Source organism: Pyrus communis, chromosome 1, assembly GCF_041283825.1.
Source record: "Pyrus communis isolate YQ-2024b chromosome 1, ASM4128382v1, whole genome shotgun sequence".
In the NCBI taxonomy this organism is placed as follows: domain Eukaryota; kingdom Viridiplantae; phylum Streptophyta; class Magnoliopsida; order Rosales; family Rosaceae; genus Pyrus; species Pyrus communis.
Genome location: NC_142565.1, coordinates 10,435,809 through 10,462,391, shown reverse-complemented (window position 1 = coordinate 10,462,391; position 26,583 = coordinate 10,435,809). Strand labels below are relative to the sequence as shown.

General features: G+C 37.7%; 3 protein-coding genes across 3 annotated transcripts; 1 reads left to right on the top strand and 2 right to left on the bottom strand.

The window, feature by feature from the left end:
- Window positions 1-4,127: 4,127 nt before the first annotated feature.
- On the bottom strand, window positions 4,128-8,606 carry LOC137720234 (tubulin gamma-1 chain). Its single transcript, XM_068459274.2, has 12 exons — window positions 8,259-8,606; window positions 7,472-7,672; window positions 7,252-7,363; window positions 6,472-6,872; window positions 6,194-6,247; window positions 6,008-6,112; window positions 5,626-5,700; window positions 5,483-5,527; window positions 5,209-5,337; window positions 4,844-4,948; window positions 4,684-4,761; window positions 4,128-4,496 (listed from the first exon to the last, which is right to left on the bottom strand). The coding sequence occupies exons 1-11, from the start codon at window positions 8,385-8,387 to the stop codon at window positions 4,693-4,695; spliced, it is 1,425 nt and encodes a 474-aa protein (XP_068315375.1). The 5' UTR covers window positions 8,388-8,606; the 3' UTR covers window positions 4,128-4,496; window positions 4,684-4,692.
- A 7,313-nt stretch (window positions 8,607-15,919) lies between these two features.
- Window positions 15,920-19,447, top strand: LOC137719666 (uncharacterized). Its single transcript, XM_068458706.2, has 3 exons — window positions 15,920-16,337; window positions 16,417-18,345; window positions 18,544-19,447. The coding sequence occupies exons 2-3, from the start codon at window positions 16,440-16,442 to the stop codon at window positions 18,693-18,695; spliced, it is 2,058 nt and encodes a 685-aa protein (XP_068314807.1). The 5' UTR covers window positions 15,920-16,337; window positions 16,417-16,439; the 3' UTR covers window positions 18,696-19,447.
- LOC137720103 (protein SUPPRESSOR OF PHYA-105 1) lies at window positions 19,324-24,788 on the bottom strand. The gene is made up of 9 exons (XM_068459115.2): window positions 24,639-24,788; window positions 24,347-24,394; window positions 22,537-23,907; window positions 22,260-22,417; window positions 21,267-22,071; window positions 20,965-21,111; window positions 20,544-20,861; window positions 20,386-20,445; window positions 19,324-20,110 (listed from the first exon to the last, which is right to left on the bottom strand). The coding sequence occupies exons 3-9, from the start codon at window positions 23,860-23,862 to the stop codon at window positions 19,919-19,921; spliced, it is 3,006 nt and encodes a 1,001-aa protein (XP_068315216.2). The 5' UTR covers window positions 23,863-23,907; window positions 24,347-24,394; window positions 24,639-24,788; the 3' UTR covers window positions 19,324-19,918.
- Window positions 24,789-26,583: the final 1,795 nt, after the last annotated feature.

The window sequence follows — 26,583 nt, the reverse complement described above, 5'->3', positions numbered from 1 at the left end:
TCGAAGTTGGCCGAATTTGGAGTTTGGTGACAGGTGAGATTTCGTAGGTTTTAACTCTTAAAAGTTGTTTGGTCGTGTTCTCCTAGTTCTAGGCGTCATTTTGGTACAAAAATCACGAAAAATGGTTGAAAAATGAGAGAGAAATCGAAGTTAGAAGTTTTTCCAGTTTTCTGGCGCCGGCGACGGCACCGGAGGTTCGCCGGAGAAGGAGACGGAAAATTCCGTCAAGTCTGACGGAATATTCCTGACGCCGTTAACGGAATCTGTCAAAACTGACAGAATATTCCTTACGACGTCAGTTGACGCCGTCAGCGTGCCAGGCACGTGCCTGCCCGTGGCCGGCGCGTGGGGGCGCGTGCGGCGGTGGAAAATTTTTCTAAAAATTTGGGTGTGATCCTAAGGTTGTGTAGAGCACGTTGGTATATTCATTTGTCCAATTTGAGCAATGTATGAGAAGTTATTACGAGAAGTTGGTTATGTGCTTTAAAATTAACGTTTTTATAGTTGTTTCGCATATAGGTGATACGTATCCCGAGGACGAGCGTGGTCACTCGAGGCAGGGGGCTACGACCCTTCCACATACCAGTGAGTGGGCTTTTGGTTTTCCGTATATACCTATATACTATATTTTTCCCAGAAATTGATTAAATGGTTATCAGTTATATGCCATGCATTACATTATCGTTGTCATGCATCGTTGGTTGCATTAGCAGTTATATATATACATATGCATATTGGGTGCTGTGGACGCACAGGTAAGTGCCATGTAAGTGTTATTCATGTTTATATTTCAGTAGTGGTTTGAGATGCTTAGAGAGCTCATAACCTGCACCCCCGGTGTTAGTGCTCCCGCCCAGAGTAGGGCACAGTCCTTCACGTGATGTTCACCTCCCGCACCACACGCTCAGCTTGGATCCAAGTTAGGTGCACAGTCCTGTCGTACAAACCACTTTAGGTGGTTCCGACTCGTAGGTGACCCGCGATTATTCGCACAGCCTTCACGTGATCGTAGCACTAGAGCGTATATATGTATTACACCCAGGCCTGTCGTACAGACCACTTTAGGTGGTTCCGACTCGTGGGCAGGTTCAGTTATTGAATTTGAGATTTGAGCTCTATATGCAGTCGTACAGGTCACGTTAGGTGACTCCGGCTGCCAGATTATATGTTATGATTATGATTTATACCTGAGCACTTGCATTTCATTATGAGATTTTGACATGGCATATTCTTGAGCATGGTTGGCATATCTATACATACGTATATATGTTTATTTTCTGGGAAGTATACAGGTTTTACGGCGAGGGGTTAGAACGTATTTTACTAAATGGTTTTAGAAAAGCTTTGTTTTTGCCCACTCACGCTTTTGTTTTGCGCCCCTCCAGGTTCTAGTTGCTTAGCTGTTTCGGTGGTTTCCCAAAGGGCTTTTCCGGCATTTCTGACAGACGCTCACCAGCGTAGGGTCACCCTCGGGTGTACTATTGTCGTATCATTTTTCTTTGGACTGCTGTAGACTTATTGCTCTGAACTCAGCGTCTCACTTACGCTAGCACATGTTTTTAGTACTTTGTATGCTAGTTTTAAATTATTCGTACTTTTTATATTACTATTCTATTAGCTTCCGCACGTGCACATGGTTACGTCACCTCCGTGTGACGGCCAGCACGCCCTGATTTCGGTCAGGGTGTGTCACGAAGTGTCTATGGATTTTAGAGTATTAATTTCCAAACTTCAAACTTCGTAACTTGTTTAATTTAAAACTCAATTCAAATAAATTAATATAAATTTTCAAAAAAATAATATAAAATCTCAATAATACCAATATGTAAATTATAATAACATCCGGTAACAAAATTTTAAAATTCCTCAATTAAATTTTTCATAACCATAAATCTATTTATTTTCGATTTTCTTCACATATTCATATATTTAAATTTTCAGGGTATTACAAATGGTCACTTGGTGGGTCAAATGGGTGGTCATCCAATGGGTCAAATGATCTATGGTCATCCAATAGATGTAGCGATGGGCAAAATACCCATGAGTTTAGGTAACCGTGGTTACCCATCTATTTAAAGTTCACGGTTACGGTTATGGGTAACCGTTTAGATGAACAAATGGTTATGGGTATAACTGTTTATCCGTGAAATTTAAATAGATGGTTATAGGTATTACCCGCGGTTATAACGGGTAGCCATCTACCCATTTAATTTAATATATGTAAAATTAAAAATCCTAAATTTTCAATCTCTCCGCGTCTCAAACACCCCGTCCCCCTCTCATCTCTCCTTCTTCGCTGCCCTCTCTCTCATCTCCGTCGCTCATCTATTAAATTAACAAATTTCCGTAATTAATCCTTTACAAACATTGACATGCGAGAAGTTGTGTATGTAAATATTCTTGCTATAATTAGCTCCTCCAAAGTGATTACCGGCCGCCCAACCTTCAATCTGTCTCAGGGGAAAAGATAATTATGACTTCAGGTATGTTTCTTTTGTGCTGGCTTTAGTTCTTATATGTTTTTCTTCTTTTCTTATGTTTGCATCTGTTGAAGATACAAAATAGCTAGGGTTCTGCATACATACATACATACATACATACATACATATATATATATATATATATATTTTGGGGGATTAGGATCAATTACTTATTGCATAAAACTATGTTTAGAAACAGGGACATATCTCCTTCTTCACTATTATAATTAAAGACTTGCTTGGTTGTAGCAGAAAAATATCGCTCGTAAACTATTATTTCAATTATTGGAATTGTATGAGAACTTAAATTATTAAAATAGGGAAATGCATGTTAAAATGTACCTATAACTGTGTTTAATTGTCAAAATACGAAAATTATGACAAATTTTTCTTTTGTAATTTTCAAATTGTTAAAAAAAAAAAATGTAGACGGGTGAAAAAATGGGTAAAAGGGTAAAAAAAGATAAACGGGTTCAAAAACGGGTAAACGGTTATGGTTATGGGTAAACGGTTATAGTTAAATGGGTACACGGTTATGGAGATGATTAACCGTTTATAAACAGTTATAAGTATGTGTATAACCGTTTATGCAATTACCCAACGAGTAAACGGTTATGCGGGTATGAACATAAAAGGTTATGGATAAATAACCACAGTTACCCGCCCACCATAACCATTGTCCATCCCTAGATAGATGATAGATTTGATCACCCTCAAATCCTACAACAACGACAACATTTTAGTTCTATCTTCGATGATGATAACCCTAATGGTTGTAGCATCGTGTGAAAAACTTTTTATGTTTGTTCTTCTAGGATGTTTGTCTTCTGGGGCGAAACCTAGAGTTTTAATAATGATTTTACTGTCGATCTTCTAGGAGTCTTGCCTTTCTAGGGCTAATGCTGAGTTTCCTAGTATTGCTTATGTTAGTTGGTATTGGTAATAATAATTTATTTTCTTGTTTTTTAGTACGTCAACGGCACAATATGTGTTATCTTTATGTTGATTTAAGTAATAATCCTTACAATCTGACCTAATAAAATACATCAAAAGTTTATAAAGAAAAAAAAAAAAAAAACCACATAAACATCATCATCTCACAAAGTTTAACCTTCTAGAAAACTAGTTAATTGTAGAGAGTTTTAACGAAAAACCCATGGTACTGTTCACTTTAACGAAAAACTACATTTTTACACTAAAAAGTCAATCCTGGTACTATTCACTTTACCCTTTATTTTGTCTTCATCATTAAAACTTAAAGTTTTCAAACCCTTTTCATTAATTTTTCTTTAATTGTAAGGGTTTTTATCATAAGTTGTCCTTTATGTTTTGTCAACTCATTAGTATGGTCATTTATGTTTCAAACTCATGAGTTTGATTTTTACGTTTCAAAACTCATCAATGCAAACTTGTATCAATTATTCTACTCATCAATGCGTCCTTGACATCCAACTTCGTAAGAAAACTGTCAGTTTGCTTGCATTCTTCAGACACCCGTCTTTTTTAATGCTACGGCTGATGTGGGCTTTTTGACTTTTTTAACATTTGTCATTTTCAAATCATAAATGACTATTTGTGATAAAAATTCCAAATCTTAATTAGCCCAAGACTCACAACTGAAGCGTATACAACTATGGTATATCTCTCTTATCACGTAACTCAATCACTCAATCACCAGATAAGACCGACAAACTAGTTATCATGTACGATCAGTAATATGACAAATTTTCTCCACTTGGAAGGCTACATACAATGGTAAATGGAGCTGCACTCACCAAACAGTGCTTTCGGCTTGATAACGGTAGAAAATCATGGGGGAGATGAATCTAGTGATACAGCTTCAAATTGGTGACCTGGATTTCCAACATTTCCGGGTACGCCAAGCAAAATGAAACACCCACAAAACATAATACATTATAATCTTATAAACCAATTCACTCCGAACACAAAACGTAATTCATATTCTACAATGCTCCCCTCCAAATGTAGCTTAACTTGCGACATTCAGTTTCAATCCTGGGTAATCAGACGAAGAAAAGCGAACATTAAAGGCAGCTTTCAGTTCATTTGAAAGGAAAGTAAAAGACAGATATGTGGTGAATAAATGAGAGACTCGAAACTCAATAATCGGAAAGATCACACGTGATAGTGTTCCCAAATCATCAGATGAATTTAGTCGCAGGAGATATTAGTTGTAGCTTACCTGATTTGTTCATACTGCCAATTTTGGGTCGACTGTTCCTGATGCATTGCCTTCTCCTGTAAGAACTTGGTCTGGATCCTGGAAAAAGAAAATCATTTGGGGGTTAAATTAAAAAATAAAAAGCAAATGCGAGGTAAAGTTTGTAAATCCTGATAATTACCTCCATTCCCCATTTGATGTAATCCGGGGACTCACAGGCCTTATATTCATCAACCAAACTCTCCAATATTTCTCTTGATTCGTCAAACTCCGAAAGGTCATTCTCCTGTCCATGTTTCATGTCATAGTTATATCAGACAAAAAATTACGGACATCTATAAAGTGGGAACACCAGAAAAGGTTTTCCATTCATCACCGATGATGCCAACAAATTAAAAAAAAAAAATGAAGGCAAAAACACGAAAGGCATGCTTCTTTGCTAATTAGTTAACTACATGGAGTATGCACATGACAATATTGCTGAAGCAGATCAATATGCAAACCGTATCTGAAGTAATAATGACAGTTGCTGGGCTGGCAACTTACAGCAAACATTGGGAACTTCCGATAGTTGTCAAGAAAGGCTTGCTTCTTCCGTAACAATGAGTACTGGCTCAAACACTTACTGAAGAGGTGGCGAATACTAGTATGGCTCGCCAGCATAAGACCACTGACCTAAAAAGAAGAAACATACAAAGAACCATTATCAAAATTAGGTCATACTTTAAATAAAAACATGAGTCCAAATCCAAAATTGTCGATCAGATCAACATAAAAATCAGACAATGGAGAGAAGCTATGATAAGAATTAGATCCCCACCCTATGGGCAGTCTGCACATATGGAGATTTTCTAGACAAAGCAACCTACACAGAAAAGAAGAAAGTGAAAGATTAAATATCCAGACAGTTCTGAAATAATTGGATTCATCTCATATTTACTTTATTTTACTGCATAAAAACACCTGAATGCTTGCGGGTCCCCATTCAATAAAGTTAACAAGCTTTCTTTCACGTATCCTCTGCAAACTTTCATGAACCTGATTACAGAGAAAAAGGCACAAATAAACCACTTTGAAAACAAAAGAAAACATTAGAGGAGGGACCAATGTGTTGAACATCCAATACTCAGAAAGAATTCATTTCCAAAAGAATCCAAGACAACACTACAGTATTAAGAGAATAGGCCAAAACTAAGCAGATATATAGGATAATCATTTTACAACAATTCCATTTCAACTTTCTGAATGTAAAATATGATAATGATATAAGTATTGCTTATTTTCATCAATATAGAACTGTAAGATTGCCCTTCATGTTGCTCTATTAATATAGGTATTTAACAACCTGAGTAGGGTCCACTTCTCCTTGGATGATGTTTAATATTGAAATGTATTTTGCTTGACTGGCTTCTTTTGTTCGAGCATACGAGGAAACCATGATATTTTTCGTCTGCAAAATGAGACCAATGTCAGAGAATTGTTACTTCTGCTTTTTTGGAAAAGAAAAACAAAGGTAAGACAACATTCTAACCTGCAGAAGTCTTCTCATAACATCAAGTACGGTGGTTTTGCGAATCACATTAGCCTGTGAAGAGGAGATATCCTTCTAGTTTAGAAGCATAAAATGAAAATTTAAAGTTCGTGACAGCATGAGATGCCAGATCATCTCCCACGTTTCTCTCTATCAATTCCCCCTCTATTTAGAAACTTGCCCAAGCATGTGCCCCAACATACATAAGTTCTTGGATGTATCTATAAATACACACAAAGACATATATGTAGGAAAAACTAGCTGGTGCGATTGATTACCTGGCGCTCAACTGTGAGCGGTGTATATCCTGTCATTAGAAAATGGCATCTTGGTGTTGGAATTAACGATGCAAGCAGACCAACCAAGTCATTGTTCATGTACCCTGGATATCTCAGAGTGGTTGTACTGGCAGACATTACAGTAGAAACCAAAGAATTTGTTTGGGCAAAGGTGGGATTTGTCAGATGAAGGCGCTCAACAGCAATTCTGTTCAATGCAGTGTTGTCAAGGACCACAACACAGTCTGCATTAAGCGTTAGTCGCTTAAGCGTCAAAAGTGAGTTATACGGCTGGACCACCACATCACTTGTTTCCATCTGGTTAGGAAAGACACTGTATGTCTGCACCAGTTTTTTGCTGTATCTATCATTCAATGTCTCCAACAGATAGGAACCCATACCTGCATCGTATATTTTAGTGGAATAAAGAATTGCCCAAGAAGTAAAGTACTTAAGCAGTCGCGAATAAGAAAACCATAGCATTATACTGCAAAGTACACCAGAGTCATTGAAGCAAGATGTTACCCCAATGGACATGGAGATACTGAGGGTAGCAACTAATTACATTAATAGTTCTTCACACTCCTAAGTGAAGGGGATGCTATGTATCGCCAGCCTAAATTTTATATCTTGTTTGAAAAAGGCAGGACAATCAAATGTTATAATTAATATAATTGACCCAGCAATGCTCTAAGTAGGAACCAATTTGGGAAAAAGTGTTAATTAAACCATGAAACGAAAAAAAACATCGGGTACGATATAAAAAAAATGCAAAGAAACCTGAGCCTGTTCCTCCAGCAATTGAATGGCATAGAACAAATCCTTCAAGACTATCACTCCCATCCGCTTCTCTATCAATCATGTCCATTATAGCCTCTTCAACACCCTTCCCCTGATCAGTATTCACAACAATTTCAGTGCATTTATATGCAATTGAAGCATAAAGCTTCGTTACCATGAAATTACATTACAGGAACTCAAAAGTAACTTCCACACAAACCTGATCGTATCCACTGGCCCAATTATTTCCTGCACCGCCACCATGATCTGAAACAAAGATGTTTTCATGATTGTAGAGATTTCGATATTCGCTGTTTTGAATCCCATTAATCACTCTGGGCTCCAGATCGATCAACAAAGCTCGTGGTATATAATGCTGATCATCAGCTTGGTAGAAAAACACATCTTTCCGGTCGCCTCCCTGTTGCATTTCAAATTTTCAAAATATAATCACAGACATCTTTATCAAGAGCAAGACTTTTCTGACTAGCAGTTGATAAGGTTGCTATAGTGCCTACTGCCTATACCATCACAATTCACATAGCCAATGCATAATTCCTCATTGCTACCCAAATTGACAAGAAGACCATTAATTTCCCACCAATTCTTAATCTACATTATCGAAGTGATCGAAATCAATGACTTAGTCAGGACAATATACCGTCACCATATAATCTCTATTAAACTGAAATTCTTCATAGTAATTCTTCATTCATTTTACGGTACCTCTGAAAACATTATTTACGCCCTAATTGAGTTTCAATTGTCCTAAACAATTAGAAATTTGATTTTTTTTTCCCTCCACCATAATTTTCTCAGCAATTCCTTGAGAGCTTGCACACATTCAAACCCACACAATTAAGGCGAAATTAAACAAATTCTCAACTCAAAATTCCATTTCTTTCTGTGCCAGGGCAGTATTTTCTCGGAAACCAAACAAGCAGTTAAGACGCAGAGAGGAAAAGAGAGTAGAGAGTCAGAAAGTGACTGGGAGTGGGAGGAGGGACCTGAGTGGCAAAGTCCTCGAGAATGCCTTCCTTGCTGATTCCGTGCTCGAGGCAGAGCTGCTTCCAGAACTCCATTCCGATCTGGTTCCCGCATTGTCCCACCTGCAACGTGATGATCTCTCGAGGCATTTTCCCTCACTTTCTCGGAAAAACTAGGGTTTCTCAAGTGAGTGTTATCAACTGATCGCTACTTCAAGGTCCAACGCGCCTTTTGTTGCTAATTCATTTTTAATTTTATTTTGTTGCAGGTAGCAATATTTTTGGTCAACTGAAATTCCCAAAATAACCTGTACAACAGCCCAAAGTTTTTATTTACTTTTATTTATATATTCAAAAATCGTAATTGACGAAATTTGAACTTTATGACTTCTAACTTATATTATTGGTTAAAAATAATTGTCTTCTCGGCTGGAAGGTTATTTTTGAAAGAGACTCTAGTTTGGTGCTCACGGCAATGAAGGATCAAGGGGAAGATTGCTCATCCTTGGGTCTTGTAATAAACGATGTTAGTTTCTTCCTCAGAGGGATGGCTTACTTGAGGTTTACCCATGTGCAGCGGGAGGGTAATTCTACAGCTCACCGCCTTGCTCGTATGGGTATTGGGAGTTCTCAAGAGTTTATGTGGTTTGAGGAGCCTTCGAATTTACTCCAAGATGTTTCAGTTAAGGAATGAATGTAATTTCTTTATTGTTTAGCTGAGGATAGGTTACATTGTTGTGTGGGACACTCTTTTTCTCTTCGACCGGGTTGAAATCCCTAACAAAATTTTTATCAAAGCCCAATATGCACACTATTCATAGGTTGTATGTAGCGACGCGCGCAATTCACAATGCGCATGGCATAAATTCTAATCAAATTCAGTGATACTGATCAGCAATGAGCCCACTTATTTTGGGCTTTGTGTCAAAAGATATAGTAGGTTCCTGTGCGTTCAAGCTTAAGTGTTCGTCCTACTTTTTCTGCTTAATACCACTCAACAAGTTTTGACTTTTTGCATTTCATTTGCTTAAGGTTAAGGGATAGGGAATTGGATCCTCTCCGAGGCAATGCCTCAGGATCCTATTGACCGGACAACATAGGCTGTTGGATTTTGATCCAATGGCTACAAATAAGGGGGTCCCTCTAAAAGTTATATTGTAGTTGTTGGATCAAAATCCAACGACCTATATTGTCTGGTCAGTAGGATCCCGAGGCATTGCCTCGGAGAGGATCCAATTCCAACGGATAGAACCATTATTTCGATCCCACTAATTCACTAATCCTATATGCTTTTAATTCATTTCGTAGATTGACAAGTACGAGGTGTTGCTACATCATTGTTTGACAACTAAACAAGTAAGTATTTGATGCTAACAATGCTTAGAAAAACCTTATCTCCAAATCATGAGAAATTCTTACATACAACCGATGATATATATATATATGTGTGTGTGTGTGTGTGTATATATATCTTTATCTTTCTTTCTATAACATTCATCACGTGATAATCATGTTAAGATCACCCCCAAATCACACGTGACACAACCTATCAAAACATGCATATCTCATAGAGGTAAAGGCTATTCTTTAATTAGAATTTAAATATGTCAGTAAACAAATATATAATATCTGGAGTTAAAATATACACTTTATGAGGTTTGTGGTTTAAAAGAGTTGAGATATTTGTTGAAATTTTAGTCGCTTAATAATGGAGATAGTCTTATATAGTTTCGTCATCTGTGATAAACCAATTTGCTAACCTCTGTGGTTCTGCAGAATGCTTAATTTTGGGATGATATAGTAACTTAACAACACTCTGAGCAAAAGAACACAAACTTTTTAGATCAATTTTGTAAAGAGTCGTGAAAGATATCTGTGGCACGCTTGTGTTGGTTAGTCTTATCATTTGTTTGGAAGCAAATTGTCCAAATTCAAACAAACCAAACTTATATATGTCGATACTTATCCCAATTTAACCACCTGGCAAGTTACCAAAAGGTCTCGACAGTAGGGTTTCCTTCAACATGACTCTAATTTAAGCCACTTTTTTCCATAAGCCCTTATATTTAAAAGAGCCAGAAATCACCTTTCTTTTGTTTTTTATTTCTTTAACACATAGTGTTTAGTTTACCTTCAGAAACTGGAAACCTAATGTTGAAAAAGTCTCTAGTACTGCTGTAAATTGATACTGCTGCAAATTGAAGATTCAGTTAAACATGATAATCTACATATCATAGCTCAAACAAAAATACCCAGACCAAGGAATCAAGCAAATAAACATCACGCAGATTAACTAGATTAATTATTAAAGTACAACTACACCTTCACCTTTACATTCAGCACATAACTAAAAGCAATAGGGACCAACATAATTAACAAAATTAAACACACATAAAACACAGCATAATTAGCATTATTGATTTCCCATACTACTGTTACTATAAAACGTACATATATATCTAGTTAGGCCACAGGAACGCTCCTATGGAAAACTGCCTCTTGTGTTGAACATCCCCAGTGATCGGCAGACCATACTCTCGAAGCAAGCAGTCAAGCTTCCACTCCGGCATGGTCTCATAGTCGGACTTAGTGTACCGCGGATAGTGCAGAGGCATCTGAAAGTATCCGCAGTGCTCTCCCTTGTGTTGTCCGTTGGCTGCACCACCAGTCGTTGATCGCGCCCTAGCCACCGATTCCAGGCCTCCTCCACTCATGGCTAGGGTTAGCTTGCTTGCGTCTGTGTTTCGTTTCGTGGTTAGTTAGGGTTGTGGGACTTGAGGAGGTGGTAGCTATTTATAGAGATTCTGATGTGAAAACCAGAGAAAGGAATAATATTGTTTGCTGTGTATGTACGAAGCAAAGCACTGTCGAGGCTGTGAAATATATAGTACAATATTACTGAGAAAACAAGGTTCCAATACAAATGTTGGACAGTTAAAACCAAGATTGGGAAGGAATAGTGGGAGAGGTGTCACCCCTCACAAGGTATTTGGTAATTGTTTATTTTGGGAAAGAGACATAAGATATAGACAAGTGCCATAAGGAAAAGGAAATATAGACAAGTGCCATAAGAAAAAGGAAACATCGAGGAATTTTTCATTCGGAGAACATTATTTGATAGGGTAAGAAATTATTTTCCACTTAATCGCTTTTGTATTCTCCAAGAAAACTCCAAATGCATTACGTTTTCTAGGATGTTTATTTTTTCCACCAAGAATTCTAAGTTTTGAGTAACTTTGCGTTTTCCACAGCCCACAGAGTGGAAAAACTGCCTTTACCTGCACCCTCCTTTCCACTCATCAATGATTAAATCATGCCGTGTCTAAGTAGAACTTTCAAAATGATAATTAAAGGTTCAAATTAAGTTTATGAAGTACATTGCCTTCAAGTTGTAAACTCAACTGATGTTGTAAGTTTGAGCAATGTTTTTTTAATGGTCTAGACTACTAAGTAGTATGAGAAATAAACAATCAGGATTGAATTAAAGAGATACTATTTTTCCTTACTTCTCGATCTAATAGATATAAAGCCGGACTACTGAATAGCCTGGACTATGAAAGACTTAACCTAAGTTTGAGAGGTTCAAACTTTAACATCTTTTGAATTTTGATAAGAGAAGTAGCTCACTGATAATAAGTTGTAAAGTCAACTCACGTTCTAAGTTTGAACCTTCAAATACCCGAAATTCATCTTAACTTTGTGACCTTTAGAAAGTAGGTTGTGAGAATTTTACTTTTTCAGTGGTTAGTTAAATTTTACAAATTTCATCCAAGCAATCTAACAACTGATCGTAGTTGGTATTGACTTCAATCATGGAATGATTTTTATGGTGTAATAAATTCTCCTACCAAACAAACAAAATAATTTCCAATCTACTTGTGCTCTCCATATTTCTCGTGGAGTTGGGCCTTCCAGTGCATCATTATGAATCGGCAATTATTCAGAAATGTTCTCCATTAGAACGATGGTCTACTATAATCTGCAATTATGCAATTATTCGGAGAAGTTATTTATACATGTAACATATTTAAGGGGTCTGATTACAATGTATGTCCCATTTAATGATACGAATTTTATACAAGATTTAAACCATTGATTTTCGAAATATTTAATGATATGTACCATAAAGGAAAATCTGAAATTTGAGCATTGGAATTGTTAGAAACTAGTGGTGGTTGCAGTGAATGCTAACCATAACTGCAATGATTCAGTGCCACTAGGGTTGTGCACATTCAATGCAAAGCATTGATGTGTTTCATTAGTTATTTTCCGACTCCAATGTCCACACATTCGATCAGTGTGTGGAGTTTGAGACATGTATGGCTAGATATCTGCCAATAAATTATGAACAACTTACACAATAAAAATACATATTTCTCGTGTGGTATCAACTATTTAATGATGTGTAGACAAAAATTTGTAGATGTGATAAACATTGCAGGCTCATGCAGATTTACTATCAACGTCGTCATTGATATTGTCCTAACTTAATTACCTATTAGTATTATTAGGTGTTGAGTTTTATCATAAAAGACTTATGTGATATTAAAGGTAAAAACTCTCATAAATTGATTATTTTTGTCATATGATTGATGTGGGATCCTATTCTCCAACGAGATATTCTTATTTTTTTAACATAAAATATCATGATAGCAATATATCCGTATAATAGAAATCTTTCTCCCTTCGATTGAGTGATCGAATGTAAGAGAGCATTCAATACATAAATGCAAACATACAATTTGTATACAAAAGTAGTTAACTCCATTCATGAAGCATAGACAAGTGGAATAAGCAAGAGATATAGGCCACAGATGGTGCCTTCACCCTCACATCATTCATGTCGGTGGTACCAGTCCGTTCTCGAATTACTATTTACACTACGGTCATGTTTGATCATTGGAATTGGATAGTTTTAGGAGGTAGGATTGGATTGCATTGGTGTTACAAACTTGGTGAAGCACGTGGTGAATTTATTTTAATGGTCAGGATCTTTCTTTTTAACTCACTACGTTATGAGGTTTAAACCGTCATCATCTCTTTAGTAAAGATTGGCGTACAATATCAATTGTATTAAACAAAAACCATAAAATTAAATTAAACGCTTATCCTGCCCATTAATATTCAAATCTTGATATTATGGAGCTAGTAACACAACCTTTTCTACCACATGATCAAAGTGATGACCACCACACAGCCATTGGCCTTAAACAAGTCAACACCAACCACATTACCCATATAGGTTTTCCGCACATGAAATCATAAATATTGTGTCACATATCACATATATGTCTTGCAACAAGTGAATACGTAATATGGTCCTGATATGGTGTTATGAAGAAGGCACGCCATATGTTGTAGCATGTAGGTGAAGCAACATAAGAGTCAAACAGGGAATTGGTTGTTAAATTATAGTCAAATTGTAATTTTGGTCTCTGAACTAAAGTTTATGTCTAAAATTAATATCTAAAATATGATAAAATATGGAGCTTTAGTCATTGACGTAAATATTGTGAGAATGTCCATCAAAATTAAGCATGTGACACATGTTATTAAAAGGGACATATGAGCACTTCTCCAATTTACTCTTTAAAAAGGTCTCATGTGCGTTTTTTACATGCTTAATTTTGACAAAAATTATCATTAAATTGGCATGAAAGATTAATGCTCCACAATTTGTCAAATTTAAATAAAATTGTAATAGATTTTTGGGTAAATTACATAAAACTATCTCAATTATTGGGCCAATCACATTTCATACCCCATCTTTAAAACATTTCAATGTCATACATCATCTGACAAATTTGTTACAATTTCATACATTCCGTCAATTTGTTTGTCAATTCTTTCGTTAAATAGTGACGTGGCTTGAGACGGGGCCTACTCTCTATTAAAAAATTAATTAAATATTAAAAACTAAAAAAAAATCATTTAATATTTTTTTTTTTGCATGGGGGACCCACCCCTTATCCCCCTCACCCTTCTTCCCCGCTCCCGTCCCCAACCCAAAACCCAGATCCCACCCGTGCCAACATCGCCCCCCCCCCCCACCCTCCCCGGCAATTCATCCCACTCCCCCACTCTTCTCTTCCCTCCCCAGAAACAAACAAACTTTGAAACAAAAAAACCCAGAATTTTTTTTGCAGGTGATCGATTTCGCTGATTCCGCCGTCATCCACCACCCCCCCGGGTCCTCGTGGCACGTCAATGTCGCTCCCCGCCTCCTCTTCCAAACCCCAAACCAAAACCCATAAAAACTCGATCGAACCCGCTCTCCTTCGACCCCAGAACCCAAGAACAGTTGTCTCCCATCCCCTAAGCAAAAACCCATAAACCCTTGATCAAAGCCTGAAGCTTTCTCCGAAACAGGCGAATTCAAAATTTAGGGTTAGGATTTGGGTGGAATTAGGGTATTTTGTTTAAAATTGGTTACATGGATTAATTTGGTGAGGGTGATGGGTGTGTAGGAAGAGGGGGGGAGGGGAAGGAGCACCATAAGAGGGAGGTGGAGATGGAGGAAGAGAGGGCGGTAAAGGGTTCTGGTTTTAGCATTAAAGGAAGGTTGGGGGGACACGGTTGGATGGGGAAGAAAGGGTGAGGGGGATAAGTGGTGGGTCCCCCATGCAAAAAAAAAAGATTTTAATTTTTTTAGTTTTTAATATTTAATTAATTTTTTAATAGAGAATGGGTCACGTTTCAAGCCGCGTCACTATTTAATGGAAGAATTGACAGACAAACTGACGGAATGTATGAAATTGTAATAAATTCATAAGATGAGGTATGACATTGAAATGTTTTAAAGAAGGGGTATGAACTTATTACGACTGACCCAATAGTTGAGGTAGTTTTATGTAATTTACCCTATATTTTTTTTATTTAACGAACCAAAACGGAAGAGAGCAACCAATCTACAAATAAGTATGATATTCTTTTTAGATACAACCATATGTTTACATTTAGAGATGAGGAAGTATCTAACTCATCATTAATGAGATTCAAAGCAAAGAATATAAAAAAAGTTCATCACTAGCCAATTAGGTAAAAAAAAAAAAGAAATTTATGGATGGAAAAAACACAAACGGATAATAGAGTAAAAGATGTCTTTAAAATAGGTTATCATATTTTACACCATGAAACCAAAAGCCATTAGACTCCTAAACTCAACACCACCATGGCATGCACGGTTCAAATCCCCTCCGAACAAGAGGGACAGCACTAGGTTCACTCTTCAAAAATCCAAAGCAAGTGGTTTTAAGATTGGGAAATGATTTTCGCACGGTGCATGCATTATCCTTCCAGTTTGTGTTTGTTTCGTCATTCACCACTGATTTACTCAGTCATGTGGCTAGAAACGATTGGAAAAGTAAACTAGTTACGAATTTAATTGCTTTATTATTATGAAATGCTATTTTGGTATTTTTGTTTTGGAGTTTTCTTGGGTCACGTATCACGTCTTATAAGGTCTGGTTTGATAGTTATAATTGTATTAGAACGAACTTAATAACTCTCTAAATTCAGTATACATTAACGTTATTTATTTTATTATATTTAAAAAGAAATTCAGTTAGAACGGTTAACACACTTTCTAAATTGAGAAACGGAGACATCGAAGCTGGCGGGAAATCTTGGAAGGACAACCGCACACAAACAACACTTAACATTCCCAAAATTCTTCACGTTCTAACCAAATCCAAAATTTTCCAGGAAAATCTCATTGTTTTCTTACTGATCTGCTAGGCTCGATTCGACTTTTCGCTCTGGAGTACAATTTTTCTTACCCCTTTTTTTGAGTTATTTTAACTGTATTCCACGTACTGGGTACTCTCTTTTAACTATCAGCCGGATTTGGCTGGAAGAATAATTCAAGTTGGATAATCCGGCTTTCGATTCGATTGGTTGCTGAGAAAACCTAGATGAGTATGTTTGTCTCTGCTGTTTCATCGACAAGATTTGGCAGAAACCCTCATCGTCTTCGATGTCCTTCTTCGCATTGTTTTTCTTGAAGAAGCAAAATTTTTCGGGGTTCCTTGCGGTGCAAGAAAAGACATTTTGCGTGTTTGGTGGTTGACATTTCCTATTCGATCGAACCATTTTTCCCTGGTTAGTCATATAATACATCGACCATTATCATTGTTTTCTTATTACTTCTTTTTGTTTAATACGTTTGGTTCCATTTCAGGATCTTGGCAGTCGAATCCTGAAATGGAGCAATTTCGAAAGATCGGGGAGGATTTGGGAAGTTTAAAGGCCTTAATGGTGTTCCAAGACAACATCCAAATCAATCAGCGGCAGTGCCTTCTGCTGCTCGATATCTTCAGCTCAGCGTACGAATCAATTGCGGAGGAGATGAAACATAATCTTCGGTTTGATGAGAAGCACATGAAATGGAGGGTTCTCGAGCAGCCGCTGAGAGAGCTCCACAGGATATTCAAAGAAGCAGAAGCTTACATTCGACAATGCTTGGAAACCAAGGATTGGTGGGCTAAGGCCATCACTCTCTATCAGAACTCCGATTGCGTTGAGTTTCACATCCATAACCTACTTGCCTGCATGCCAATCGTCATTGAAGCGATTGACATTGCTGGAGAAGTTTCAGGGTGGGATCAGGATGAGATACAGAGGAAGAAAACCGTGTTTGCGGATAAGTACAAAGAAGACTACAGAGATTGGAAACTTTTCAAGTGGAGGTTTGGGAGGCAGTATTTGATTACTCAAGACTTCTGCAATAGGTTTGAATCAGCAAGCAAAGAAGATAGATGGACTCTTCAGCATAAAATCCGCGAAAAGAAACTTTCGGGTTCAACAAAGTACGGGAAACGCCTCATAGATCTCCTTTTCAAAAGCATAGACGGATCAGAGACACAGAATTTGAATGGGAAGCTCTTACCTAGTTCAATCCTGGTAGGGTCTAAGGACTACCAGGTGAGGCGGCGACTTGGGGGTGGAAGTCAGTATAAGGAGATCCTATGGTTGGGTGAAAGCTTTGCCTCAAGACATGTAATTGGAGAAGTAGAAACCTTGTTGCCAGAGATTTCTTCGTTGTCATCGCTTTCCCACCCGAACATAGTGCACTTCCTTTGTGGGTTTACGGATGAGGAAAAGAAAGAGTGTTTTCTCATTATGGAACTCATGAGTAAAGACCTCTGCAGCTACATCAAAGAGATTTGTGGCCCGCGAAAACGTCTTCCATTTTCTCTTCCTGTTGCTATTGATCTGATGCTTCAAATTGCAAGAGGAATGGAATATCTCCACTCGAAGAAAATCTACCATGGAGATTTAAATCCTAGTAATATACTTGTCAAAACACGAGGCATCCCCACAGAAGGTTACTTACAAGCCAAGGTTTCAGGGTTCGGTTTAACTTCTGTCAAAAGCCCCACACAGAAAAACACTTCAAATCAGAATGGGAGCCTACCTTTAATCTGGTATGCGCCGGAAGTTCTGGAAGAGCAAGAACAAGGAAAAAGTACTGAGAAAAAGTACTCAGAAAAGTCCGATGTGTATAGCTTTGGGATGGTTTGCTTTGAGCTTCTGACAGGGAAAGTGCCCTTTGAGGACAGTCATCTCCAAGGGGACAAGATGAGCCGAAACATAAGGGCGGGGGAGAGGCCACTGTTCCCATTCTACTCTCTTAGATATGTGACCAACCTCACAAAGAAATGTTGGCATAGTGATCCATACCAACGGCCAAGCTTCTCATCCATTTGCAGGATTCTTCGCTATATCAAACGGTTCCTTGCAATGAATCCTGATTACAACAGCCAGCTAGACCCACCGGTTCCTATGGTAGATTACTGTGAGATTGAGTCAGGGCTTCTGAAAAAGATTCCTTCTTGGGGTACTTCTGAACCATCACCAATATCACAAATCCCATTCCAAATGTTCGTTTATAGGATCGCAGAGAGAGAAAGAACGTCTTCAAGCCTGAAGGATACTTCAGAATCGGGAAGTGACGGAGCTTCAATCTGTGGGGATGAAATTGTGGTCCCTGCAGATGATTCGTTCCCATCAACACCTGAAAGGAAGAGTTTCTCTTCGCCTGATAGCGTGAAAAAGAAACTTCCATTCTTGAAGAAATCATCAGATGTGAAAGCCAACAGACTATCAGGTTGCCCTAACCACACAACTCATTTGTTCCTGATTATTTTCAAGACACAAATTAAACACCTACAACTTATTCACAATCATGAAAAAAATAAGAAAAGGAGAATAGTGTAGTATACAGACATGCTATGGTCAATAAGAAAACAGGATTAATTCTTATACGCACATGTGAACTGATGCGATCTTTCTTTCGGTTACACAGGAACACCAAGAGGAAGGTCCAGACCTCCACAGATGACCCCTTGTGGCCGCAGTGTTAGTCTGAGATTAGGTTCAGAAAGCCAGCTGATGGAAATGAGTCCAAGAATACGGAGAACTAAATCCGGACATGTCTCAGATTCTGAGCTCTCCTAGACCTTGATATGTCACACATTGTGTCAACAATTTATCAAAGCTTCCATCTAATTTTCAGTCTGTGGATTTCTCAGACGAACATAAGAGAAGCACTGTTCAAGATAGGAACAGTTTAGCTTGCTCCGAGAAGTAAAATGTGCTCAAGAACACAAATATCTCTGCTGACGAAAACTCAAATGTACAGAAAGAACTCTATACCAGGAGAGAGACGGAGGAAGAAGAAATTGTTTAAGTCCTGAAAGTAAACGGCAAGATTTGCAAGAGCATTGGGATTTCATTTCACAGTCAGAACAAGATATACATACACCATGAATGGGCAGAAACTCAGAGATCCTTCGCGATATCTTTACAAAGAGTCGGGTACAAACTTACGAGTTCGAGTCATATAGAGCTTACCTTTAGTACATTACATATAAAATGTGGCAGACCCTTCCAATCATGGTAGCTTGAAGGTTTGCACTCTGTAAAGGAATGATCTATTCAGGGCATCCGTCGAGCACAGTGCAGGCGAGACTTCAACAGTGATGATATCTGACAAGATATTGCCGCTTAACAGCAAGACAAAAGACAATCAGAAATCATTTCAGCTGGGGGCGAAAAAAGAGATTGTATATATCTTTGCAAAGCATTTAGAAGAGGCACAGTTTCTATTAAAATTTAGAGTTCCAAGCATTTAGACTCATATCTGTACATTTAATAATTTCTTTTACAGGTTGATTAGGTTCTATATAACTTGAGAAATTCTTTGATAACGCCGCTCATCTACCCTTGCTAACTTCTGTCCACTTTCATAATTAACTACTCCAGGTAACGCTCCGGGAAATCAGAGGAACCTTTTAGTTAATATACAATGATCTTCAGTAACCTCCAGTTTTGGAGGCAGACCAGCTCAAACATCGCTGCTGTACCCGTGATTACATGAATGTCTGCATTCCATTCCACTCTGACATTAACGAATAGTACAAAAATGTCAGTGTCAAGTTATCAACAGGTAGATTGTTTTCTTCATGAAGTTCCCTTGTCACCAGCAGCCCGTTAATTGATATCTTTTACAGTCCTATACGCATCCAGGGAGCGAATGGTTGGCTCTGTTGAATTTCTGTTCAGTGTAATCTTCAACCTGACCAGGTTCTGCTTCCAGTGCCATCCTAGCAGGACGTACAAATAAAAGAATTATGGGGACAGAAAAGATTCTTTAGATGATCGAGGGCGATTACTTTCAATCACACCATCTGCAATAATTTCAAAGTTCCACTTGAGTTGGCAGCAACAAGTATGTTAGACTTTCTTCTCCAACAGACACTGGAGACAAACTGCCCGCTGTAATCACCAACCTCCCTTCCAGAAACAGGATCAATTGATCCAAATTTGTGTGAAGTGATGGGCATCGGTAGACTTCTGTAATAACTATAAACCTGTAAAGGGAAAAGCACAGAGAGCGGAACAATTATAATTAGTTAAAATTGGAGCAAGCGTTGGAAGGTTTCTCATTTGTCAGGGATTATTCACTTAGGAACATATCTTTTTGAAAAATCCTACACTACGCAGGCCCTTTGCCATCACATGCTCATTCTAATACAACATGACACGTTAAAGGGTATGGCTAGAGGATGCTTCAAACACCAACCCATTATTGAAAAATATTAATTCATATCTGGAGGACAAAACTTGAAGATAAACAAATTCGTACCTCGTTAGTTTCTGATCCACAAGCTATGTATCCATCCAAAACAGATAAACCCACGAAATTCTGAAAAGACAAGATGTGGCGAGTTAGAACTACAGATAAATGCTATGCAAAACATGAAAAATGCTGAGAAAGTCGTATGTCCAGAGTAATTAGCCAACCTTCTCATTAGTGTGACCACTAAATGTTAAGCTGCAGGCATTGGGAGACAATCCGGTTGAGGTAGATTGGTTAAGATCCCAAAGCTTCAGAGTGTTGTCTGTAGATGCTGAAACAAGGGTTTCCGCATCTACAAACTTTACATAGCTAACAGCTTTTCCATGACCAGGTAAAGTGCACCAAGGGATTCTAGTATTCCGAAGATCATAGCCATAAATTTTGTAATCAGCGGATCCAAAAACCACGAGATTAGAAGAGCAAGCAGAGAACTGAACACAACATACATTGGCAGCATTCCGGATTGTGTCTGTTGATTTTTTCTGCATAAACAGATGAAAAAGTTTCAGAAAGATAATCGAGGTCATGAAGATGAAAATATCTTGCATGGTAAGGTGAAATTCAGAAACATATACGAGAGCATACATCATTAGTGCTCCATAGTTTCACTGTACAGTCATCACTCCCACTAGCAAACTTCTTTGGGTCAGCTTGAGAGAATTCGACACACCAAGCCCTCCTTTGGTGTTCTACATACTGAGAAAATCCTTGCCCAGTAGTTGCATCCCACATCTGAATGAAGGCAAATGAACACGGCATTTTTGATTCGTAAATAAAACAGGATGGTGACTTAAAAGATCGCACAGGCATGCATGATTCGATTTATGTCTGAATTTACATAATTTTACGTGCTATTAGGCAGAAAATTTGTGGTAAAAAACACACACCTGTACGACTCCATCATAATCTGATGAAGCCAGATGGTTCTTAAAATAGTTGTTCCAGCAAACGTAGCTCAGCTTAGATTTGTGTGGCATTTCAACTACAGGATAATGGATATCCAAAGAATTGTCTACAAGCGAATCAAAATCAAAGATCTTGATTTTCTTTGATACTCCAGCAGTAGCAATGTACTCCTCATCACGGTCGAAACTCAAACAGCAAATCACATTGCTAGAGTTTAGAAGATCTCTGTTTCTTGATGTCCCACATACTTCAAACTTGCTAAAGCGAGAAAACTTGGCTAAACCATCAAAAAAGGCTCCAAGCCGATCACCTGATTTCTGGTTGGTGCTTGAATCCTGACTACCATTTCGCACATGAAGCCAACTGTATCGATTGTTTAACACCTCCTTATCAGAGCGTGCTACAGGAGCAGTTTTCTTTAGCCTCATCTGGGATCTTGTGGAAGCATAAGCATCCCCTAACTGGTTGATATTCTTCATCAATTGCGTCTCAATCATATTTGACACTGAACCCTGTTCTCTGTCGCTATGAAATTCCTTGTGTGCTAAGGAAACATCTGAGGATATTCCTGATAAGGACCTCCCTCCAAACTTGTTTATATCTTCTTCTAAGCATCTTATATCTTCAACTAACCTAGAGGCATGACCTTGCTTCTTGTCTTTTAATGAGCTGAGAAAACCAAGTAATGCCTCTGATTCTGCATCAAAATCATCAGCAGATTTTGAGAAATCGTCACAAGAAGCCGATTCTTGTTTTCCACCCATCAGTTCAGACTGCAGGATCTCTCTGCAGCACATCGGAAAATAAGAACTTCAAAATTTGGCCAATTAAACATAAATAAGGGATATACCTTCAGGTCAACATGCACTAAATGATTAATATTGTAATGCTACCAAAGTACCGATTTTTCATACTTATGACAGTTAATAAAAATAGCAGAAGGCAGTAAATTAGAGAACTGCAGATGGTGATACCTAGTTGTTGGACGAGACAAAGGTTCAGGATGGAGAAGCCATAAGCAAAAGCCAGCTCCGAGTGGATTTTGAGAAAGAAAACTTGGTGGCAGAATCCGATCGTGCAAATCCCACATCAATGCGGAATGCACCTCCCATGAGTCACAGAGACACAACAACTGTCATGAACAGGCTAAACAAGTCAAATAACCCGGAAGACAGAACAATTGAAGTCAAAAGCAAAAAATAAACAGTTCAAAAAAAGAACTCGTCGAAACAGTGGAAAATATCTTCTCACCTCAAAAAGAAGGACCCCAAGGGCATAGACATTTGAAGAAAGTGTGCAACCTCTCTCACTGAACTCCTCCGGACTGGTATACCACTTTTCTTCCAACTGAGCAATTACAGAAGTTGACCCTTGCTGTACTGCAACCAATTTATTTTGGTAGCTCAAATTCATTCGGAACTGGAGTTCACCAAACTCAATTTTTTTTGGACCAGATATGAAATATTCGTCCTCATTACCTTCACTCATTTTTATCTGTGTTCCACCTAAAATACGTTCAGCATCTGCATCTACATCCTGCTCGGATTGCCTTTTGTTAATCAAATCTTGGTTCACAATACTGATTGGTTCTCTGATGGCTGATGCACCTGTGTATTTAATCTCATTTGATGGCAACAAAATGAAGCGCGATGGTCGTAAGTCTTGCAAGGGAACACCCTGAGAGTGTGCAAAATCAACCAACTCCACAATCTGCCTAAATATGAGCAGCCTTTCAGCTACATCGACTTTGTGACTCCCAGGTTTAAGCCACTCCCTCAAGCTGATCCCATAACTGATAGATTTTGTGCCAGACTGATTTTTCACATGTGAAGAAAGCCGATCATTGTTGGCATTTGCTTTCAACTCTGCATCACTAGCTACCTCAGAACCAATATGGGGCTTTAAATCATTCTGGCCGACAACCTGACTACCAAAACCACCATAAGGTTCTGGAAATTTACTGATTGTTTTTCCCTTTGACATTTCCTTTACAAGTAACTGAGAATTGCTATTTGTAGATTGGGTCTTCAGTCGCTTCTTGGCAATACTAAGCATATTGTTTGACATAATCTTGCTGTCCTCAGCCCTTAAATACGCAGACAGTTTATCCGCCTCCTGCTCAGAGTAATTGCTTGACAATGGCTTCAGACTCCTTACGCGAGGAGACATTTCTCTAAGCTCGCCTCTTACTCTCAACAGATTCTGATCATTGCCAAGTGAAGTAGAATCTCCACGAAAATTCTTACTTCTGAAACCTCGTGCTACTGCCGGATCTGGGTCTTGCCAACATTCTTGACTAGAAGCTGAGTCTGGTTTCCTATAACGTTTCAATTTTAATTCTTCCACCACCTGCCCCATGCCATTTGCAGACCAGCGGGGCTCAAATCCAGATGAAGAAGTTACACATCTACTCAAATCCTTGCCCTCCATTGTGGACACCACCGGTGACTCAGGCAGATTTTGACCCTCCAGTGCTACATTGTGAAAAGGATCAACCTCCTTTGGCTTGAGCTTTTCATTCCTTACTGCTACACGATTTGCAGCCATGTTATCGACGAAGTTCTCAATACCATCCATCTTTCACTTCAATCAATGGAGATTAATAATTTGTTGTGAAGTGGCCTACTCATGTCACAATAAAAATGAATGAATCAATGACAAGGATCATGAATTAATCCATAAACTCATCTTTTAAATAGGAAGAACATAAAACACATCTCTAATTACCTAAATTAGGAAAAATTAATAGAACAACTAATTCTGGAAAAACAAAGATACCATCTTGGCAACCCAAAAAGAGAGCATAAATTGCCTAAAACCCAAAATTACAATCTCATGAAACAACAGAAAAATAATGAATAAAATCAAGTTAATCAGCATAATTTAATTTGTAGTTAACATCATCATATCTAGCATCGTTCAAAATAAAATAACACATGCTTCATCAAAGTAGCAACACAGAATCTAAACAAGTTAATCAAACTCCAAACAATATTACAAAAAATTAACCAAAACCCATTAATCTTAATCAGATTTCAAACCAAAAAAGAAAAGGCATTACCATTGAATCAAGCTCCAGACTGTTCAACAATGCCAGCAAGCTAACCCCCTGCAAGCTCAGAACAGAGATGCATAAAAAACTTCTCTCAAATAATATTTTTTTTAAAATAAAAACTACAAAAAGTGGAAAATTTATATAAAACTCTAATCTAAAATCTTTTGCGCGGTAACAGGAGGATCTTGATTAAATTTTATCAAGTTGAACATAATTTGAAAACTTTCTAGTTAATATGATCATGATATCAAATTATATTTTTGTGTATTTTACACTTGAATTTGGAGCTTTTTGGTACCTTTTGTGTTGCTTGTTTCGAATTTCAGAGGGGCTTTTTGCAAATTGCAGTCTGTGGCCAAGAAAGCTACAACCACGATACTTTTTCCTCTCTGCAAAATTTGTGAACGAGACCGATTCGTTAAGTCGGTTGTTTTCTGCGGAGATGTGTACACGGAAGTGGGCATAGACTTGGGTTTTATTACCGATTGCAACGTGTTGAGAGTTTTTGTGCTTACATGAGCAACTGCGGCAATTAGCTAGTGATGCAAGTAACGTTTTTTACCTCCTTTTTCTTTCCCAAATTAGGTCTAACCGTCTTAAGCATGTGACAATTTGTTTTTATCAATGTGGGATGATGTATTCGGAATTGGAACCTTTCAAAACTAAGAACGATGTAAAGTGTGAGTTGTCAATGCAATATGTCTTTATTAGTTTAGTGCTGAGAGCACAACACTTGGAGATATAGACGTAGCACAAGTAAGAATGAACGAGGTAAGAATTCAACAGTATATAGGAAAGGAGAGCAATGTTGTACACCAATGTAGGATGAGGTATTCAAAAATGGAACCTTTCAACATAAAGAATGAGATTGAGTGTAAGTCGTCAAAGTAGTCTATATTTAGTTTAGTGTTGATAGCACAACACTTAAAGATATAGATATAGCACAATAGAGATGAATGAGATAAGAATTCAACAATATATAGGAAAGAAGAGCAATGTAGTACACCAGTGTGGTATGAGGTATTCAGAATTGGAACCTTTCAACACTAAGAACAAGGAGATAAGTCGTCAAAATAGTCCGTCTTTATCTAGTTTAGTGTTGACAACACAATACTTAAAGATATAGGTGTAGCACAAGTAGGGATGAACGAGATAAGAATTCAACATATAGGAAATGAGGGCAATGTAGTACACCAGTGTGGTATGAGATATTCAAATCGGAACCTTTCAACACTAAGAACAAGGTAAAGTGTAAGTCATCAAAGTAGTATGTCTTCATTTAGTTTAGACATGCCAACACTTAGAGCTATAGGTGTAGCACAAGTAATGAGAATGAGATAAGAATTCAACAATATATAGGAAAGGAGAGCAAAGTAAATTAAGTAATACCAATGTGGGATGAGATTCAAAATTGAAACCTTTCAAAACTACAAACGTGGTAGACTGAAAGTCGTCAAAATAGTTTGTCTTCATTAGTTTAGTGTTAATAGCACAACACTTTAGAGTATCAATCTTCTCTAATAAAGTGAGCCAAATTATTTTTAAAATAACAACTGGTTAGTTTATATAGCGTAAGGGATAGACACAATTCCAATTCGATTCCACGTCTTAGATATCAAATTGCACACTAAACCATTGTAACATCATATCAATGTTGTTTAGACTTTAAACTTGTAACTTGATCAAACCAAATAAGAAGTGACCAATTTCGTTCAGTTGTTTTCTTTAATATTTTAATTTGGTTTCATTTATGCGGTTTCTAATTAGATTAAACTGAAGTTATTCAACTAATCGAAGCATCTGAGTTTCGTATTAAAGTTACACGTTTTTGTTGGATGTTAGACTCTAATCCAAGGGTTAATAGGTCAATATAGTTAATAAGGATTGATGTGGAATGTAAGTATGATTAGGGTTTAGTTATAAGCTATAACTTGGACTCCAAGTAAGATATATAATCCGGTTATAATTGGAGAATAAGGGCTCTTGATACTATCCTATTCGGAATAAGATTTGGTAGATTGTATCCTTGTACAATAAGGAATTCTAGTGCATGATTATGGGAATGTGCACTAGAGTTGTAATAGTATAAATACCAAGGGAAGGTCCATGCATACACCACTGAAACACATACTTAGAGAACTCCCCGTAGGTTCACGTAATACAGTCGTGGTGAGTGTGCAAAAGATCCTTCTCTAGTTCTAGTGTGCTTTGGTGTGCTAGCTACAGCTTCAGTTCTAGCTGTG

Coding starts and splice junctions, on each gene's coding strand:
- LOC137720234 (XM_068459274.2), bottom strand. CDS start 8,387: ATGCCTCGAGAGATCATCACGTTGCAGGTGGGACAATGCGGGAACCAG. Junction 6,113..6,193: donor TTATGAGAAGACTTCTGCAG/GTTAGAATGTTG, acceptor CTCATTTTGCAG/ACGAAAAATATCATGGTTTC. Junction 5,338..5,482: donor ATGTGCAGACTGCCCATAGG/GTGGGGATCTAA, acceptor TCTTCTTTTTAG/GTCAGTGGTCTTATGCTGGC.
- LOC137719666 (XM_068458706.2), top strand. CDS start 16,440: ATGGAGCAATTTCGAAAGATCGGGGAGGATTTGGGAAGTTTAAAGGCC. Junction 18,346..18,543: donor GAAAGCCAACAGACTATCAG/GTTGCCCTAACC, acceptor TCGGTTACACAG/GAACACCAAGAGGAAGGTCC.
- LOC137720103 (XM_068459115.2), bottom strand. CDS start 23,862: ATGGATGGTATTGAGAACTTCGTCGATAACATGGCTGCAAATCGTGTA. Junction 22,418..22,536: donor TTGGGGTCCTTCTTTTTGAG/GTGAGAAGATAT, acceptor TGTTCATGACAG/TTGTTGTGTCTCTGTGACTC. Junction 20,446..20,543: donor GTGGTCACACTAATGAGAAG/GTTGGCTAATTA, acceptor TTGTCTTTTCAG/AATTTCGTGGGTTTATCTGT.